Consider the following 19,123-nt stretch of genomic DNA (forward strand, 5'->3'; position numbering starts at 1 on the left):
AGTTTCAGTGTCGTGTTCTAGTGTAAAGCTAATCCAGAAGCTGCTGGTGGCTTAGGATAGATTCCACATGACTTGATGATAATTTCCTTCATTTCTCTTTGTTTTTCACCTGCCACAACCAGTCCATTAGTAAGTCTCATTGGCTCTGCCTTTAACACAGATTCCAACTCTTTGCACTTCTCTCCATCTCTACTGTTATTAACCGGGACTGAGCCATGTTTTTAGGTTTATGTGTGAGCCTTTTTGACTGCATTCCACGCTTCTACTACTGCCTCCCTGCACCCACCCATCCCAGCAGCCCCAACCCGTTTAATTTTTTACACAGCAGAAGGAGAATGTAAATCAGATCATATGAGCTCACTGAGCATCAAACGCTTCAAGTTTATTCCACTGTAGAGCCTTTGCATTTATTCCTTCTTCCTGGAAAATTTGGAAAATTTTCCCCAGTCTATGGCTGGCTCATACTGTCATTTATGTCCAGCTCAAAAGTCATTTCTTGGAGAGGTCCTGAAATTTTCTTTTTTGTCTTTCAACTCTTCTCCCATCTTTGCCTATTTATAAATAGTCATATTTCATACCGAGCATAGTGACTTTCCAGAGGAACTCAACTTTCAGTACTTTAGAACTCATAGGCAACTTAAATTTTTTTATTTGTAAAATTAGTCCATGTTTATTAAGGAAATTTGAAAAACAGAAAATTGAAGGAAAATAATTAAAATCATCATAACTCTACCTTCTGGAGGTAACTATTATTATTATTAAGTTGAAATATAGTTGATTTGCAATGTTGTGTTGGTTTCTGGTGTATAGCAAAGTGATTCAGTTGTACATATTTTCCATTATGGTTTATTACAGGATATTGAATATAGTTCCCTGGGCTATACAATAGGTCCTTGTTGGTTATCTATTTCATATACAGTGGTTCATATCTTCTAATCCCAAACTCCTAATTTATCTCTCCCTCCCCTTTCCCTTTGGTAACCATAAGTTTGTTTCTATGTCTATGAGTCTCCTTCCCTTTAATAAATAAATTCCTTTGTATCATATTTCAGATTCCACATAGAAGTGATATCACATGGTATTTATTTCTCTTTCTGACTTACTTCACTTAGTATGATAATCTATAGATCCATCTGTGCTGCTGCAAATGATGTTATTTCATTTTTTATGGCTGAGTAATATTCCGTTGTATATATGTACCACAACTTCTTTATCCATTCATCTGTCGATGGACTTTTAGGTTGTTTCCATGTCTTGGCTATTGTACATAGTGCTGCTGTGAACATTGGGGTGCATGTGTCTTCAAATTTGTTTTTTTCAAATATATGCCTAGGAGTGGGATTGCTAGATGATAAGACAACTCTATTTTTAGTTTTTTTGTTTGTTTGTTTTTGTTTTTTTATCTGTAATAATTGCCAGTTTTATTCCTCTGGCTAAGACATGCAGAGGTAATTTGAGGTTTATACTTTTTAATAGTTCTTTCATCAAGAGTTTAGTTGCCCCCATTGCCCTTATAAGCTGGTTGCAAATTATTTCACTCTTACTTATAAAAAAAAAACTTTTAATTTTTTTGTGTGTGTGACGTGTTCATTTAAAAATACATATATAAGCAAAAAGAAAAAAACTCATACCACACAGAAATAAACAGTTAAATTTTTGATATATGTATGTATACACACGCACGCACATACACACACAATTTGAGATTTTTATCCTACATATGTGAGTTGATACTAAAAATGCTGCTTTGTAACCTGTTACGTTTTACTTTACAATATGGAATGAACATATTTTCATGCATATGTGTGAAACTTCCCAATTGAAAAATAGACCTGGAGAATGTGTCAAAAATACAAAATCCAGATGCTGGTAACAAGGAAACTACCTAAAACCCAAACTCCACCAAATGATTAAAAATAAAACGGAAGTCAAAGATACATCAGAAAATCGCTAACAGAAAGAAAGCAGGGGCCAGATTTTAATATCAGACAAAAACAAAGAATTCAAGGCCTAAAGCACACAGGATAAGGACGGCTGCGTGAATGTCTTTGCTTCCAATGCATCATCACAAACTTGTTTCTTACTCTTCTTATCTCTTCCCTAAGCCTTTCCAACTCATCTTCTCCTCTTATCATTTCTTCAGGGTCCAAATGCCTAACCGGAGTGTCCTCTTTATATCCCTGGCCAGGTTGAGTCAGCCCTCCTCTGAGGTTTCCTTCTGCTTCCTGGCTTACAGGAGCTGGAGGGTTTCTTTCCGCCTCCCGCGGTACATCTGCCAAAGGGCGGTCTTCCTCGGCCTTTGGCAAGGTCTGTGCTTTTCCTTCATTTTCTTCACAAGACTTTTGCATGTTGAGTATTTTTCTATTATTTTCTTTTTGAATAAGTTAATCCTGCAGGGATCCAGGGGATTTTCCTCCCTCTTCCCTCGCTCGATTTGGGTCGCTCCAAAAGACCAAGAGTCCTGAAAGGATCCGGGGCACTTTTCTCCTTCCCCAGCAATAAGGAGCTGCTACAGGGAAACAGGCCCTGGACTATAAGGCTATTTTTGGTTTTTTAAGGAACCTCTGTACTGTTTTTCATAGTGGCTGCACCAATTTACATTCCCAGCAATAGGAGAGTTCCCTTTTCTCCATACCCTTTCCAACATTTTTAATTTATAGACTTTTTAATGATGGCCATTCTGACTGGTGTGAGGTAATACCTCATTGTAGTTTTGATTTGCATTTCTCTAATAATTACAGATGTTGAGCATCTTTTCATGTGCCTATTGGCCATCTGTATGTCTTTGGAGAAATGTCTACTTAGGTCTTCTGCCCATTTTTTCATTGAGTTGTTTGCTTTTTGTTACTGAGTTGTATGGGCTGCTCATGTATTTTGGAAATTAAACCCTTGTTGGTCACATCATTTGCAAATATTTTCTCCCAGTCCGTAGATTGTCTTTTCATTTTGTTTATGGTTTCCTTTGCTGTGCAAAAACTTACAGGTTTAATTAGGTCCCATTTGTTCATTTTTGCTTTTATTTCTATTGCCTTGGGACACTGACATAAGATAATATTGCTATGATTTATGCCAGATAATGTTTTGCCTATGTTCTCTTCTAGTAGTTTTATGGTGTCTTGTCTTACATTTAAATCGTTAAGCCATTTTGAGTTGATTTTTGTGTATGGTGTGAAGGAGCATTCTAGTTTCATTGTTTTACATGCAGCTGTCCAGCTTTCCCCACACCACTTGCTGAAGAGACTGTCTTTTCTCCATTGTATATTCCTGCGTCCTTTGTTGAAGATAAATCGACCATAGGTAAATGGGTTAATTTCTGGGCTTTCTATTCTGTTCCATTGATCCATATGTTTGTTTTTGTGCCAATGTCACATGATTTTGGTTACTATAGCTCTGTAGTATTGTCTGAAGTCTGGGAGAGTTATGCCTCCAGCCTTGTTCTCCTTCAGAATTTCTTTAGCAATTCTGGGTCTTTTATGGTTCCATATAAATTTTAGAATTATTTGTTATAGTTCTGTGAAAAGTGTCCTGGGTAATTTGATAGAGATCACATTAAATCTGTAGATTGCTTTGGATAGTATGCCCACCTTAACACTATTAATTCTTCCAATCCAAGAGCATGGGATCTCTTTCCATTTCTTTTAATCATCTTCAGTTTCCTTTATCAATGTTTGATAGTTCTCAGCATATAACTCTTTCACAGAGGTAACTATTATTAACATTTTGCCAGTTTCTGTCTCCTTTTGTGTGTTATATGTATCACACACTATTCCTTCTGTGTAGGATGCCTATCTTGTGATAATCTTCCCTGATAACATAGATAGTATTTATCACAGTATATCTCATTAGAGCTTTGTTTTAAACTCAGCCAGTTCCAACTATGTATTAGTGTGAACTTTCCACCACATTCTGGACACGTTCTTTCCCCTCTGCTCCCCATATCATACATAGTCCCATCCTGTGACTTTTGTTTAGGCTGGGACCCTCCCTGCAAATCTTTATCCTCTTTTCCATTAACCTGAATCATAGATTCACTCTTTATTAATTTGTTTATATAAATATATAAACACAGCAGTGAATATAACAAAATCCCTACTCTCATGGATTTATAATCTATGGAAAAATTTATCAAAATCTTAGATAGTGAAACCTAGATGAATGGCTAAGAGTCGTGGTGTTGAGTGATGTGTTATATTAAATGGTGTTGTCAGGGAGATTTAAGCAAAGACCTGAAAGAGATGAAAGCGTGAGCCGTGGGGATATCTGGAGGAATCTCTCTGGCAGAAGGAACAGCAACTTTAAAGACTCTGAGCCTGGAGTATGCTTGGGAGAGCAAAGGAATTACAGGCCAGGGTGGTTAGAGCTCATCCAGTGTGAGGAATAGGAGGCAGATCAGTGAGATCAGGTGACATTGTGGTAGTAAGGACTTGGGGTGTTCCCCTATTCTGCATAAGATGAAGCACCAATGGGGGCTTCTGAACAGAAGAGTTCAATGACCCTATGGATATTTAATGAGCTCCCCTGGTTGCTGCGTGGAGAAGGGGCTGGAGGGAGCCAGGAGTGGGAATGGATGGCTTGTCAGGAAGTTACAGAAGAAACTCTGGCAGGAGGTTATTGTGTCAGTGAGAAGCTCTGTAGCTGTGGATATATGGATCTGCTTGATCTATAGCTCAAGGAGCCAACAAGACCTACTTTTGAAAGTGGGGACAAAGAGAAGAGGAGGAGTCAAAGGTGACAAGCAACTTGGAGAATGTATTTACCAACATGGGGAAGATTGAGAAGGGTCAGGTTAGCAGTGGTAGCAGGTGCTGGGGTGTATTAAGAGTTCAGTTTTGAATGAACTCTACATGGAAATAACACGTATGTAGCTGGATATATGAGCCTGAATTTCTAGAGAGAATTGAAGCCTGGAAATACAAATGTGGAATTGCTGAGTTATGGATGGTATTCGAAGTCATACGGCTAGATGAGCTTACCAGGGAGTGATTGTAGACAGAAGAGAGATGAGAAAAAGAAGAACTAGAAGAGGGGGGAAGTGGCCCGTGGACTTAAATCCTTAATAACTCAGATTAAGCCTCATTTCCTTTTCAAAACTTCCCTCATTATCTAGGCTATATTTATCTTTCTATTTCTTGGTCCTTCTAAACCACTTGAAACTGTATGATGGAATTTGACATTCAGTTATATCAGTATTATTATAGGACTATTCATTGGAATACAGGAGTATTCACTATTTATGTGCCGGGGGCAGTGCTAGGTGCTGGCAAGACATTGGTGAACCAGACAGATAGGAAGCTTTCCCCGGGGAGTTCCTACCCCAGTGGAGTAACTACGTAGAGAGACAATATATACTCTGTACACAGAGTACATAGTGATATGGGATATAGTCTGTACACAGAGTATCTAGTGATATGCTTTTGCACATAGTGACTACTAAATATGAAGTCCATATTCCCTTCCTTTTTTTTGATATTTCCTCAGTGGCTAAAGAATGGGAAAGAGCTAAACATTGATAAATATATCATTCCTTTGATTACTGAAAGTAATATTTTAAAAATATGAATAAATATGATTTAAAATTTGATTTGAACATTGCATATATAATCAATGCACAACATGTTTTGTTGTAAGGACAGGTAGGATCTGTTAGAAATGATTCTCTGTAATGCCGTTCCAACTTGGCTAATTCTTAATGGTTTTCCAGCATATTTCTCTGCTCAAATAGTGCTGCCCTTCACTAGGGGAAGAGCTGACTCGGTTATGCTACCCAACCAAAAAGCAGCCCATCCTTGATTTCTTGTGCCTCACCTGACTTTCAGATGACATTCCCATGTTTTCAAAACACAACTCATTCATAACTTGGGGATGTCCAACCCAAATGGGTTTGGCTTTGCCATTGTTTAGGGGAGTCAGTCAGAGGTCGTGGTTATTCCAACAGTAATTAAAAAAATAAAGCCCCAGGCAGCAAACCAACCCCAGCTGCCTGTGGTTGCTTTTACAGTAGCCAGCATCTTTCTTTAGAGGAGTCCTAAAAACTCGATTGATACTGTCAACTTAATAAACAACCTTCACAAAGTCTCTTTGGGGAATATGTGTTACTGAAATGGGATTGTTTAAAACAAAGCCTCATTTCAAATAGGGTAAAATGTAAAAATTAAATAAAATACACTAAGGAAGAAAAACAAAGTCAAAGAAAATTTATTTGAGGGTATAGGATCTGTGAGTAAAAAATAAACTATTTCAGCATAATTTCTCTGCTTTATTGTCATGGGTAGAATGATCAGTGGGAAACTACAGATAATTTTAGAGGCATACAGGGGGAGTTGTGGGTTTCTTATTTCTTTTTGTTGGCATGTATAGTGGTCCTTTGTTTTATATTCCCAGAGGCCAACCCTAGAGGCTGTATCTGCCTTGCTTAACCAGGGACCATTTCCCCAAACTCTCTCTATCCTTGTACTGCATGAGCCTGCTGGAGGTCTTCCTGAGTGCACTCAGTATAAATCACTCTCCCGCTCCAGAATCTTACATTAAGGGCGCCCTCCCTGAATTCTGACCTTGTACCTTTGCCAGTGCTGCCTCTTCTTTCTGGCTTTCCTTCACCGTCCCAGCCTATCTCCTGTAACTCCATTTATCTTGAGTGAATTCTAATATATGTTGTTATTTTTCCTCTCTATTGAAGCTCCTTCTGAGCAGGAAGAGGGCCTCAGGCTTCTTTGTATTCCCAACATCTAATGTCCTCGATGCTCAATAAACATTTGTTGATGGTGATGATAATGATGTTGACCGAAAATTGGACTGATTCTCAGGCTCTTCTTGTGAATAAATTCTGAATTAATTTCAGGTCTCTTACAGCAATGAATAAAACCTGAATTGCTCCCTACTTGGGAAAGTGGGGCTGTGATCAGGAAGAGTAACTTCTAAAGAAGTTCTAAGTAAGTTCCTCCCTTTCCCTGATGCTAGTTTGTACCAGAATTTTTAGAAAAGGCATGGGCAGTACCTGGAAATTGCCTCAAGAAGGTTTTTGTTTGTTTGTTTTTGTTTTTTTACTGTTTACTACCATGTGCTACCTGCAGATAGTTAAACACTAGGTATATTTTAAAAATTCTCCTAAGACTTCCAAATTCCTTTCTCTCCCTCAGCTGCAGTAGGACACCAGGTTTAATTTGCCATTTCCCCCCGGTTGTTTCCTGATTCACAAGGGTAAATTGAAAAAGGGAGCTGGCAGAGACTGATTTGTACAAGTCATCAAAGTCATATTATTAAAAGTTAATGTATTTCCCTAGTCAGGTTGGGGACTAATGTAGCAATAAATTGAATGAAGATGGCTCAGACTGTTTACATAATGAGAAACCAGCTAATGTGGAACTAGAGAACCTTTTGTTTTTTCTAGGGGGAAGGGCAGGAGCTGATTAATGTCCAACATTTGTTTACAAAGCATCCACAGTAGCACAAGAATCCAAGAGATGAGGGAACATTGCCTTCGTAGTCAAGCTATCCCAAATTCAATCTCTCTGCCTAAAGTTTGGGGCCAGGAAACTTGATCAAGTCCTTTGTGAATATTTCAACTATGTAGGCAAATTCTCAATGTTCATATCACTAAATAAAACCTGAGTCTTCTTAAAAAATTTTTTTTCTGGTTTTGGGGCCAGCATGGGCATGCTACAGCTGCCATTCCTGGGCATCTCTAGAAGTTTGTGGTGAAGGGAGAGAAAATCCCTGGTTCCTGTCATGTCAGGGTGCAGAATGAAGGCGTCCGGTCAGGGTTTGAATCTCAGTCCTCTCACCTGCCGACTCTGGTATGCTGTTCAACCACTAGGTCTCACTTTCCTCCTTATGGGGCTGATAATCGTACCCCATTAGATTGTCAGGATGAAATAAGGTCATAGTGTAACCAAGCAAGGGCCTGTGTGCCTGTAGCACAGAAAGCTAAACTCTGTAGCGGGTGTTTGCAGCAAGGTAAGGGTTTATTTGCAGGGCACCAAGCAGGGGTATGGGTGACAAGTCTCAGGTCCACTCCAACTTGGTCTTTGAGTTAGGGCATTTTTAAAGGGGAAGAATAAAGAAGCTGAGGTTATTCATTGTCATGTGACATTTCTGCGACATTTCTTAATTGTGGTTTCAGAAGTCAGGAGGTTTTTGGTTTAACGTTCTCTGGCCACAATGTCCATGACTCGGGGATCTGTTAGCTCATTTTGCCCTGGAAAAACAACCCGAGTCTGTATATTAATGATGATATCTGTAATGGTGATTTTAGCACATTAACAGTGTTATCAACAGCAGCAATTTCAGTCATCAGACTCTGATTAGTGTTCAGTTAGCACAGGACTGAGGTTGGAGGGTGCAAGAAAGGGAATAAAGTTTTGGAGAGAGAGATTAATCATAAACTCAGTAAGGGCTTTGTGGGGGCTTGATTTCAAGAGGTGAAGAAGGCCTAAGAGTGCCTAATGTATAGGATACTCACAGTAAACGGTAGCTACTTTTACTAGTATTATTGAAGAATTTTAATCTACTCCTTCTGAATTAGTGAAAAGTGATTCAAGATTCTTTATGTATTTTCTCCTTCCTTCTTTTCATCTTTCTGTTTCTCCCTCTTCTACTTTATTTATCTCCTCTGTAAGCCTTTATAATTCTAGTAGGCTTCCTGGAGAGACAGAACATGTTGAGGGTTTTTTTGGTTGTTGAATATAATAATAAATAAATGATAATAATGTTACAGGGTATAATAAGATGGCTAAAATTCGATTTCAGGAGACCTAGGGCAACTGTTATACAGGTCTTCTGACCACGAGAGCAAAGGAAATGGACTTCCCCTTTCCAGACCTACAGTGCCCCCTGTAAAATGAAAGAGGGGGCTAGAAAACAAGCATGAACACAGAAGAGCATCACCCAGTTACACAGGGTTAAGTCACAACCTACTGCAGCTGGCCACTGACAGTGCACCCTGAGAGCTATTCAGGATGAAAAGCAAGATGAGGCACTGTGTGCTTTGGGTATATGGACCTCTAGAGAGTTAGATGTGTACCTTAGGAAGAATTTCAATGACCCCAAATTCTTACATCTTCCCATACATAGAAAAGGACTAAAATCATTAACTTGAGATACCTGTCCTTTGTTATTAGCAGTAATCTTTTACTAAAATGTATTTTTTTTTTGGTGGGGGAAGCTAATTAGTTTTATTTATTTTTATTTTATTTATTCTTTTAACGGAGGTACTGGGGATTGAGCCCAGGACCTCATGCATGCTAAGCATGTGCTCTACTTAACACTGAGCTATACCCTCCCCACTACCAAGAAGTGTTCTTGACTGCATTTATTTCCTAGCCAAAAACATCAAGTGTATACTGGCCCCTCCCCTACCTCTTTGAAGTAGTTCCCCAGTATTAACTGAGTGGCTGTCTCTAGGCACTCAGTAGTGCTCAGTAAGACCCTGAACAAAACTTAAATTCACAACTCTTACATTGTGTTTGTCCCTAAGTTAACACATGTGACAGGGCTTTAAACATGTCAGTGTTTTCCCCTCATCAGGAATGAGTCAGATGTAGTGATAAATTGTACTGAGCTAGCTCTGTCTCTCTTAATAAGAAACACCTTTAGGAGCATCCTGGAATCTAAAAGGGGCTGGGAAGAGGCAGGCTCATTCCCAGCGAGTTTTCAAGTGAGGCTGGATCTTGACCTGAAGAGAAGCAGATGTGACCAATGATCAGTGGGTTGTTGGCTGCCGTGGAGCATTCTGGGGAGCAGCAGACCAGTCAGCTACATGGCAGCCTGATGATTGCAGGTCTGGAAAGCCTGGGGCCTGACCCACGTGGACAGATGGGATGCATTGAGGCAGTTGAGGAGCTGAGAGCAGGAACCAGGCAGTTTATGGAACGCTGCTGTAGAGTAAGCCGTGGTGTCAAGCCAGTTGGATACTGAGAGCTGAATGATCCCTGAGATCCCCTGAGAGAGGCAGCATGGTAAGAGGAATAGGGATTATCTTTTTAAAAAATGTTTATTTATTAAAACATTTTTTGTATATACTTTTTTGATGTATAGTCAGTTTACAATGTTTCAATTTCTGGTGTACAGCATAGTGATTCAGTCATACATGAATATATATATATTCATTTTCATAATCTTTTTCACCATAAGTTACTAGAAGATACTGAATATAGTTCCCTGTGCTATATAATATAAACTTGTTTATCTTTTTGTATATATTAGTATCTACAAATCTTGAACTCCCAATTTATCCCTTCCCACACCCTACCCCACCTTAACCATAAGTTTGTTTTCTATGTCTGTGAGTCTGTTTCTGTTTTGTAAATAAGTTTTTTTTTTAAGATTCCACATATGAGTGATATCATACAGTATTTTTCTTTCTCTTTCTGGCTTACTTCACTTAGAATGACAATCTCCAAATTATCTTTTAGTGAAGCAGGGAAGTTCTGCCTCCCGGCTTGACTTCTTAATAACTTAGCAAATGGGGAAGCCACTTTACTGCTTTGGCCTTAGTTTCTTGATTTGTAAATTGGGATTCTGAAAACCAGCCTCTCTGAAAGCGATGATGAGTAACTCTCTCATCTTTTCAGGTAAGAAAACCAATATTAAGGAAGGGACACAATGGAGCTATTAGTTTGTGAGCTACACTGGCGCGTCTCCAATCGTAAAGTGCACAAAGATCACCTGGAGAGCTTGTTAAAAATGCAGAAGCTGGCTTAATAGGTCTGGGTGGGGCCCAAGACTGCTGCTCTAACAAGCTTCCTGGTGAGGCTCAGGCCACCTGTCCTCGGACCAAAGTTTGAGTAGCAGTGACCTCAACAACCCAACCTGCGATAATTGAGGTGAGGTTTAAGTATAGTGTAGATAAAGTGCTTGGCAAATAGCCTTTGTAGGTCAGCCTCTAATAAATTTGTTGGAGGAGCTGTGTGCATTCAAGTCTGAGCAGGGCAGGGAGGAAGGTTCTGCCAAGTAGAAGGAAATTGGTGGAGACCCTGACAGGTAGGGTCCGCAGGTGGTTTCTAGCTTTTAGTTGTCTGGGGGAAGGGTTATTTAATGGGGAGATCTTTAGCAGCTAGGGCACAGGCCAGGTGTGGGCATCCAGTGCTGCTGGAGAATCTTTCCCAAGAGGCCAAGGAAGAGGAGGGCCTGCTAAAGGAAAGACAGGCCCTTCTTACTGGCACTGCGTGTAGACAAGTTTACAGCCCAGAAAAGTGCAGACTGTTCTTTGTGGGCCCAGTAAGCCCAGATTTTCAAGTTTTGTGAGGACATTCCAGCACTTACAGTGATACTGAAATTGAATGCCTGTGCTTTGCTCAGTGCACAGTGTTCTTTTAGAACCAGAACTAGATAGTGCCCGCTTCTCTGACACCGGCTTTCCTAGCACCCTGTATTAAGCTCTTCCTGCCCTGAGCTGTCACTGGCCCTACACAGCAGACACTCGCTTGATATCTTGGTCATGTGACTTAGTGTGACCTTTACTCCCTGCAGGTGTGTCAGAGCCCTAGGAAGTTCCTTTCAAGGGCCAGCTTATGGGATAATTTTCTGTCATCAGTCTTCAGTGCCAGTATCTTAATGGGATTCTTACTGTGCTGGTCTCCCTTCCTGTTAGCATCACAGCAGGATTAAGGAAAGATTCTGTATGTATTTCACATTAATAAGATCAAGTACCAAGGAAATCTGTGACATAAATAGGTGAAACTCATTGCTTTTCCAGGCAAATGACAGCTTTTAGGCAAAGGCACTGATTATACAAAAATAGATTAATCCCTGACCCAAATCCAAGGCAAAATTAAAAGTCAGTGAAACTCAGGCTCTGTGCTTTTGTGCTCCTATCTTCAGAAAAACCAACCTTAAGAATTCAGTTCTTTTACATTTATAGGAATATCCTAACTAGTTCCATATTTCTCAGAGAGTGGTCTGTGGACCCCCTAAGTCAGAATCACCTGGATAGTTTATATACAATGGGCATCACTTGGCACCACCCCTAAGCCATATAAACCAGAAATTGTGGAAGTAGAAACCTCCAGATCTACATTTTCCACAAATTCACATGGTTTGAGAACCACTGATTTATTTTAAGGGAAGTAGCTGGGATGATTGAGACAGTGGGAGTGGGTTTCTAGCTGTAATTTATCTCTTGGAGTCGACATAAAATTCTGTTTGTAGAAAATGTTGCCATGACTAAAAGAAGACTTAGAAAATCTCCGGTGTAGTGTGTAGAGAATGTGTTTTCTTGGGTTCAGATCCTGACTGCCGATTGTTTGCCGTGTGACTTTAGGCCAGGTGTTGGCAAATGACTGCTGACTGCCAAGGGCCATCCAGCCTATTTTGGTAAATAAAGTTTTATTGAAACACAGCCCTGACCATTTATTTACAGTTGTCTGTTTTCAGCTACAGTGCCTGAACTGAGCAGTGGTGACAGAGATTATGCGGCCAGCCAACCTCAGATGTTTACTAACTGGCCTTTTAAGAAAAAGTTTAGCAATCATTGACTTAAATGAATAAAAGTCTCTCTATCTCTTAGCTTCAGATTTTCTCATTGATAATATGGGATTAATAGCACTTATATGGTCGTTGAAATAATTAAATTATATAATTAATGCAAACTTCTGAGGCTGGCTTCTAATAATAATACTGGCGAATATTTATTGATTGCTTGCTTTGTGCTAGGCACTGATTTAAACACTTTACAATGATTTTTCCCTTTATTCTTTATTACAATTCTGTGAAGTTTTAATATTATTCCCATTTTTCAGATGAGGAAATGGAGGCAGAGAGACTGTCCAATGTGGTAACAGACTACAGTTGGCTGAGTCAGGATGGGATCCCAGAGCCTGTGTTCATCACCACTGTGCTGAATTTCTTCAAATAAGGTTAATTTCTTACCTTCCTCCGCCTCCTGAAGTTGGTACTGCTTGTACTTCTGTTCACAAATCTTAAAAGAAGCCCCCTGAACATGAGGGGTTTCTGAAGTGGGAAATGGATTGCAGAGTTTACCCAATAAAACTCATCACTTTAAAGTTGAGGAAACTGAGACCTTGCGTCCAAAGCCCTGTAGTCGTGTAAGTGCAAAGCCAGGACTCCTACCCAGGGGAGCCCTCACTCACCAGTCCGTGGACAGCACTGAATGATGGACTAGTTCCCCCCTGTGTAGGAAAGCATCAATTGTTCTTTGGGGAGTTGAATAAGAACGAAACACTTAAGTTCTTACTGCCCTCATGGTTCATAACACTTTCAAATCTATACATAGATACTGGACAGGCTGTGCTTTAAATGCCTGTTAAACCCAGACCACCTTCTTTTTTTTTAAATTTGATTTTTTATTGAAGTGAGTTGATTTCCAGTGTTAGTTTCAGGTGTACAGCAAAACGGCTCAGTTATACATATACATACATATGTTTATACATATATTTTCAGATTCTTTTCCATTATAGTTTATTAGAAGAAATTGAATATAGTTCCCTGTGCTATGTAATAGGGTCTTGTTTTTTTTATCTATTTTATATATAGCAGTGTGATTCTGTTAATCCCAGACACCTTCTAAGGTGACCATATGGTATATAGCATATCTCCCTGCCCCCAGAGGTTTTGAGTTTTCATCAGTATAGTGAAATGGGTTACTAAAATATTGAAAATTTTCTGAATCTATGGGAAATCATGGCTTTCCTGACCCTGCTTAGTGCCCTTCAATTGATCTGTCTTTACCCTCTCTCTTCTCACTGCCCCACAATCCAGCAGTTAAAGAGGTAAGCCCTGGCAGGCTAAGGAGTTTTGAGGACTCTGCTGCAGGCCTCTTTGATTACTTGGTGCCAGTGCAAAGCTAATTGCTAAATTCAGTCATTTGAAGGTCACCCCAGCCTTGCGTTGGCTCCTTTGGTTCAATGGGATGAGATGAGCCAGTCTTATTCTCTCTCTCAAGAATTTGTACTTAGAAGGTGGGGCCAGTGGGACCTTTGAGTGGGAGTCAGAACATCAAGAGGACTGTGAAGAGGGTTGTGGCCAGGGTGGGCTCTGGGCAAGACCGAGTTGTGAGGAAGCCCAACTCAGTGAGCTGGAGAGGTTGGAGGCCGAGCATAGAGACGGTGACAGCATGAGAGAGAGCAGGTGGCCCAGGAGCGGGGCAGAGGGAGCACCTGGTTCCAAGATCCACTTCAATTGCTGAATATGTTCTGGTTCCATTAAGTCTCCCCATAGGTGCCCAAACCACACCCCTTCTTCAGGGATGAATCTGTGCTTGACAAATCAGTATGGTTTCAAGCCACTAGTCATTCACTCCATCTAAATTAAACCATAACAAGAGACTCATTTAAATTACAAAATCTTTTGCAAGCAGCATTATACCATGGATGTCATGAAAAATTTTTTACAATGTCAGTTACAGTGTGTCAATTTCTGGTATACAGCACAATGTCCCAGTCATGCATATACATACATATATTTGTTTTCATTAAAGGTTATTCATTAAAGGTAGTTCCCTGTGCTATACAGAAGAAACATTTTTAAAATCTATTTTTTTATGTAGTAGCTAACATTTGCAAATCTCAAACCCCCAAATTTATCCCTTCCCATCCCCTTTGTCCAGTAACCATAAGATTGTTTACTATGTCTGTGAGTCTGTTTCTGTTTTGTAGATTATTTCATAGTATCCTTTTTTTTTCTTCAAGATTACACATGTGAGTGATATCATATGGTATTTTTCTCTTTCTGGCTTACTTCATTTAGAATGATGATCTCTAGGTCCATCCATGTTGCTGCAAATGGCATTATTTTATTCTTTTTTATGGCTGAGTAGTATTCCATTGTATAAATAAACCACAACTTCTTTATCCAGTCATCTGTCGATGAACTTTTAGGTTGCTTCCATGTCTTGGCTATTGTAAATAGTGATACTGTGAACATTGGGGTGCATGTATCTTTTCAAATTAGAGCTTCCTCCAGATATATGCCCAGGAGTGGGATTTCTGGATCATATGGTAAGTCTGTTTTTAGTTTTTTGAGGAATCTCCATACTGTTTTCCATAATGTCTGCACCAAACTACATTCCCACCAGCAATGTAGGAGGGTTCCCTTTTCTCCACACCTTCTCCAACATTTATGGTTCATGGACTTTTGAAAGATGGCCATTCTGACTGGTGTGAAGTGATGCCTCATTGTAGTTTTGATTTGCATTTCTCTGATAATTGGCGATATTGAGCATTTTTTCATGTGCTTATTGGCCATTTGTATGTCTTCACTGGAGACTTGGTTTTTTAGGTCGTTTGCCCATTTTTGGATTGGGTTGTTTGTTTTTTTGTTATTAAGTTGTATGAGCTGTTTATATATTTTGGAAATTAAGCCTTTGCCAGTCACATCATTTGCAAATATTTTCTCCCATTCAGTTGTTGTTTTGTTTGCTTATGATTTCCTTTGCTGTGCAAAATTTTTAAAGTTTAATTAAGTCCAATTTGTTTATTTTTTGCTCTTATTTCTATTGCCTCAGTAGACTGCACTAGGAGAACATTGCTGAGATTTATGTCAGAATGTTTTGCCTATGTTTTCTTCTAGGAGGTTTATCGTGTCTGGTCTTACATTTAATTCTTTAAGCCATTTTGAGTTTATTTTTGTGTATGGAGTGAGGGAGTATTTTAACTTCATTGATTTACATGCTGCTACAACATGGATATCTTTGATAGCATCTGCCTGACTGGCCTGGGCGCTGAGAAGATAGACCCTGACTATGACAAGATTAGAGGACATTAGCAGCTGAAGCCTAGAAGCCTGAAGAATGCTCTCCTCTCTCAAACTGACCTGGATTCCAGGCTGCTGCCCATGAGCATGAATTATCACTTATAATAACCAAATGGACATTGAAATGGTAATGAGAATATTACGGTTTTCCAAATGAAAAGCCTCAATCAAATACATTTTCCTTTGAGGACACTAATTTGAAAATAAAATCACAGTTAATTTAGGCTGAGTTAATTACAAGGAACAATGGAAAATAACCAGCCAGTGCCATTTGTACCACAGCTTTCATACGGGTGCCCATGTACCTTCAGGGTCTGTCTATAATTTCTTACTCCCTGGGAAACTGATGACAGTTGGCGAGAGTTTTGTCACAAGTGAATATTTTTAAATAATTAGAAAATATACCAGAAGTGCCAAAGAGTGAAAGGGATGAGAAGATTTTAAGTAGGAGTATGAATCATAGGCAAAAGGATTCCAAGGGTTAGGCCAGAAATGGAGTATGGAGGTGGGGCTACAGTCAGGAGAGAAAAAAACCCTTTAGCCTGATGCTCAAAGCCCCATATTCTTTTTCACACCCTATGGGCCTCCATCTCATGCATGGTCCTGGGGTTCATCTGTCTCCCTACCTCTGCTTGTCCTTTCCCTTATGCTCGGAAAGCTGAAATCTCTGATGGAAATTCTTTGAATCTTTCAAACCTACACCTTCACACTTTCCCAATTCCTTTTCTGACTCTAAATGTTTATTGCATTTCGCATGGCCTCCTGCCCCATGACCTTTAAAACATATTATCTTGTTTTCCAGTGTTTGAGGGACATGTTCTGCTTTTACCATCAGCTACCTTGAGCTTTTGCACCGTTTTGCCCTGTATACCTGAAATATATGTCCTATATATGTCCTCCCTCCCCTGCACCCCCCAACCCCCCCCCCCCCCCCCCGGCATTTCTAATTAGCTCTGACTCACCTCTAGGTGACTTTTCAAAAGGTGCTTTTCTAGGGTGCCTTCCTGGACTACTCAGACTATGTAAGTGACCACAAAGCTTCTTGTTCTTTTTTGGTTGTGGCACTAGATATTTACATGATTATCTAGTGAGTGTGTGTCTCCCTCTCTGGACCAGCTGGGGTGACATGAAACATACAGATTCCCAGGCCCTGGAGATTAGGATTCCGGGGATCCGGGATAGGCCCCAGGGGGAGGATGCTGGGAATTTCTACATCTAGCAAGGATGCAGTTATTGCATGTCATCAAGAAAACCTGACAGATGCTGCTGTAGGTCCCCAGAGCTCACGCTCAGTCTGGAGCAAGGCCTTCGCAGAGTGGGAGAAGAGACAATTTTCTATGTCCAGGTTCTGTTTTAGTTTCATGTTGTTTTATAGGAAGTCTTGCCCTTTTTTCATAGTATGTGGCTTTCATGATCCAGATTGATGAGAATATCTAGCTTCTGGGTGAGAAGGAGACTCAGAGCAGTGACCTTGTCTCATTAAGGGCCTGGATCACAGCTCTTCTACCCAGTCTTCCCTTCCTGTCCCTGCACATATGCTGGTAGGCATCCTCTTCATTTGTAGAATCAGTTATGGGTGAGATCACCCACAGTCCCCTCCATACTGTACACCCAAGCAGCCCTGGGGTAACCAATCAGACAGGGCTTTTGGTCAAAAGAACTTGGAGAGAGTTGATTGGCCATAGACTATCTCCCAAGAAATGGACACCAAGCAATAGGCTGGGCTACATCAGATGCAGAGAGATGGCTTTCAGAGTTATTTAAAAAGCTTATGCAATTACTTTCCAAATCTGCTGTTTCCTTCCCCCTCTTTAACACTCAGGTAAGTGAATACATTTGAGTGACCGATGAAGGATGGACAAGCTGAGACAGGCTTGCAGCCTTCAGTGTTTGCCTTAGGAGCACTGGACCCCATCTTCTCCTTTAGAGCCCTTATATTTTCTGCCCTTCAGCATCTCCTCCTAAATACTGAACCCAGAAAATGAGTTTCAACATTACATATGAGATACCAAATTACAAAACCCTCTTTTAAATGCTTTGGTAAAAAATGTATTATTTCCACTTTGAGAACCTTATTGAGAATCCTTGGAATTTGCTTTTGTTTTTCAGAAAAAAAATTCAGAATACCTTAAATTTATGATTATTAACCTTAACCATATACACAAATAGTTGGAAATTTATGTGTATGATGACCTTGTAAGACACTTACTAGACAAAAAATATTCTCTCATGAATCACTATCTTTTATATTGACATTTATTACAGATACAGGAATTAACATATTTGTTTCTTCCAAGCATCTTTAAAACAGAGCAGGTTTGTCTTAAACATGGCATTTCTTTTTCAGCAGAACCTTGACTCTCATCTCTGCAGGGATGTTAAGTGTTGTTTAGGTTTCATTCCACTTGGGGTCAGTATTGTGCTCCTGATCGTTGCTGCTGTCTTGTTTTTTTGTAACCTAAAAACGTTAACTTGGGAATTTCAGTGGAAATATCCACATAGTAACAAAACTGAACTATGCCAGGGCAACTCCAGCCACCCCTTGATTATCAGCTGCCAACTAGCTTTGTAACAAACTTGGTGGCTAATTCATTTTAATTCCTTTGTCCCGACATCTTATTTTAATATTAACACCTTCTGAACCTTTTCATCCCTATGAACACTTTAGAGACCTGACCTGCAGTGACAGTTTATTATCATACAATAGTGACAAAGGCTTAGCAACAAGGGGGCTGAGAAGGCAATATTTTACCTCCAGGTGTTTTTCCTCGTTGCTATTAGAAAATCCATTGGATTTTTCCTTAAAAGAGAGATTACAGATACTTGTTTGAGGTAGAATTAGACATCAAAACAGTGGTTCTCATCCTTGGCTGCACATTATGATCACTTGGGGAGATTAAGAAAAATCCTGGTGCTCAAGCCATAACAGAGATGGAAATCTCAGGGGGAGAAAAGAATTTGGGGATTAGCACTTTTTTTAAAGCTGTCCAGATAACTTCAATGTGTAGCCAGATGGAGAACTACTGACCCAAAGGAGAAGACGGAGTGCTGAGAGCTAACTGTAAATACAGAAGAATTCCAAAGTTGAAACAGGCTAAAATTGAGCCAGAAATCAGAAAATCTGGGTTCTAGTTCCTTCTGTTTTGTGGTTATTGATACGACTTTGGACAAGTCACATCATCGGGTGTAACTTGAGTTCTTCTGTAAGTGGTATAAGGATAAAGGTCATGGGATGTGACAATCATTTGAAAACAGACTGTGCTTCATAGATTGTTATGGCCATTTTTAGAACCATATGATTCAGTTTTGCTGTTTTATGGAGCTTAAACAATGTCCTCCACTCTCTGTCTGGATTTGACTCCTCCAGTGTGTTCTGGGTTTCACGCTGATGTAATAGAAGCAGAATTTCCTAGTTGGA

The 19,123-nt window shown here is 39.8% G+C and overlaps 2 protein-coding genes across 3 annotated transcripts in view; one reads left to right on the forward strand and one right to left on the reverse strand.

Annotated features, from left to right (window-relative positions):
• Positions 1-19,123, forward strand: part of FAM13C (family with sequence similarity 13 member C) — a 344,617-nt gene that overhangs the window by 40,675 nt on the left and 284,819 nt on the right. For both annotated transcript variants that reach the window (XM_072971482.1, XM_072971483.1), the window contains exon 2: positions 12,735-12,851. The gene's annotated coding sequence lies outside the window, so the exon portion shown is untranslated. The remainder of the gene's footprint in view (positions 1-12,734; positions 12,852-19,123) is intronic.
• Positions 1,707-2,533, reverse strand: LOC140699804 (transcription elongation factor A protein-like 8). The gene has a single exon (XM_072972333.1). It carries the CDS (start codon positions 2,346-2,348, stop codon positions 2,004-2,006), a length of 345 nt encoding a protein of 114 aa, XP_072828434.1. The 5' UTR covers positions 2,349-2,533; the 3' UTR covers positions 1,707-2,003.

Source organism: Vicugna pacos, chromosome 11 (assembly GCF_048564905.1).
Source record: "Vicugna pacos chromosome 11, VicPac4, whole genome shotgun sequence".
NCBI classification, from domain to species: Eukaryota; Metazoa; Chordata; class Mammalia; order Artiodactyla; family Camelidae; genus Vicugna; species Vicugna pacos.

Bases quoted from the DNA above. Each gene is read 5' to 3' on its own strand.
- LOC140699804 (XM_072972333.1), bottom strand. From the start codon at position 2,348: ATGCAAAAGTCTTGTGAAGAAAATGAAGGAAAAGCACAGACCTTGCCA.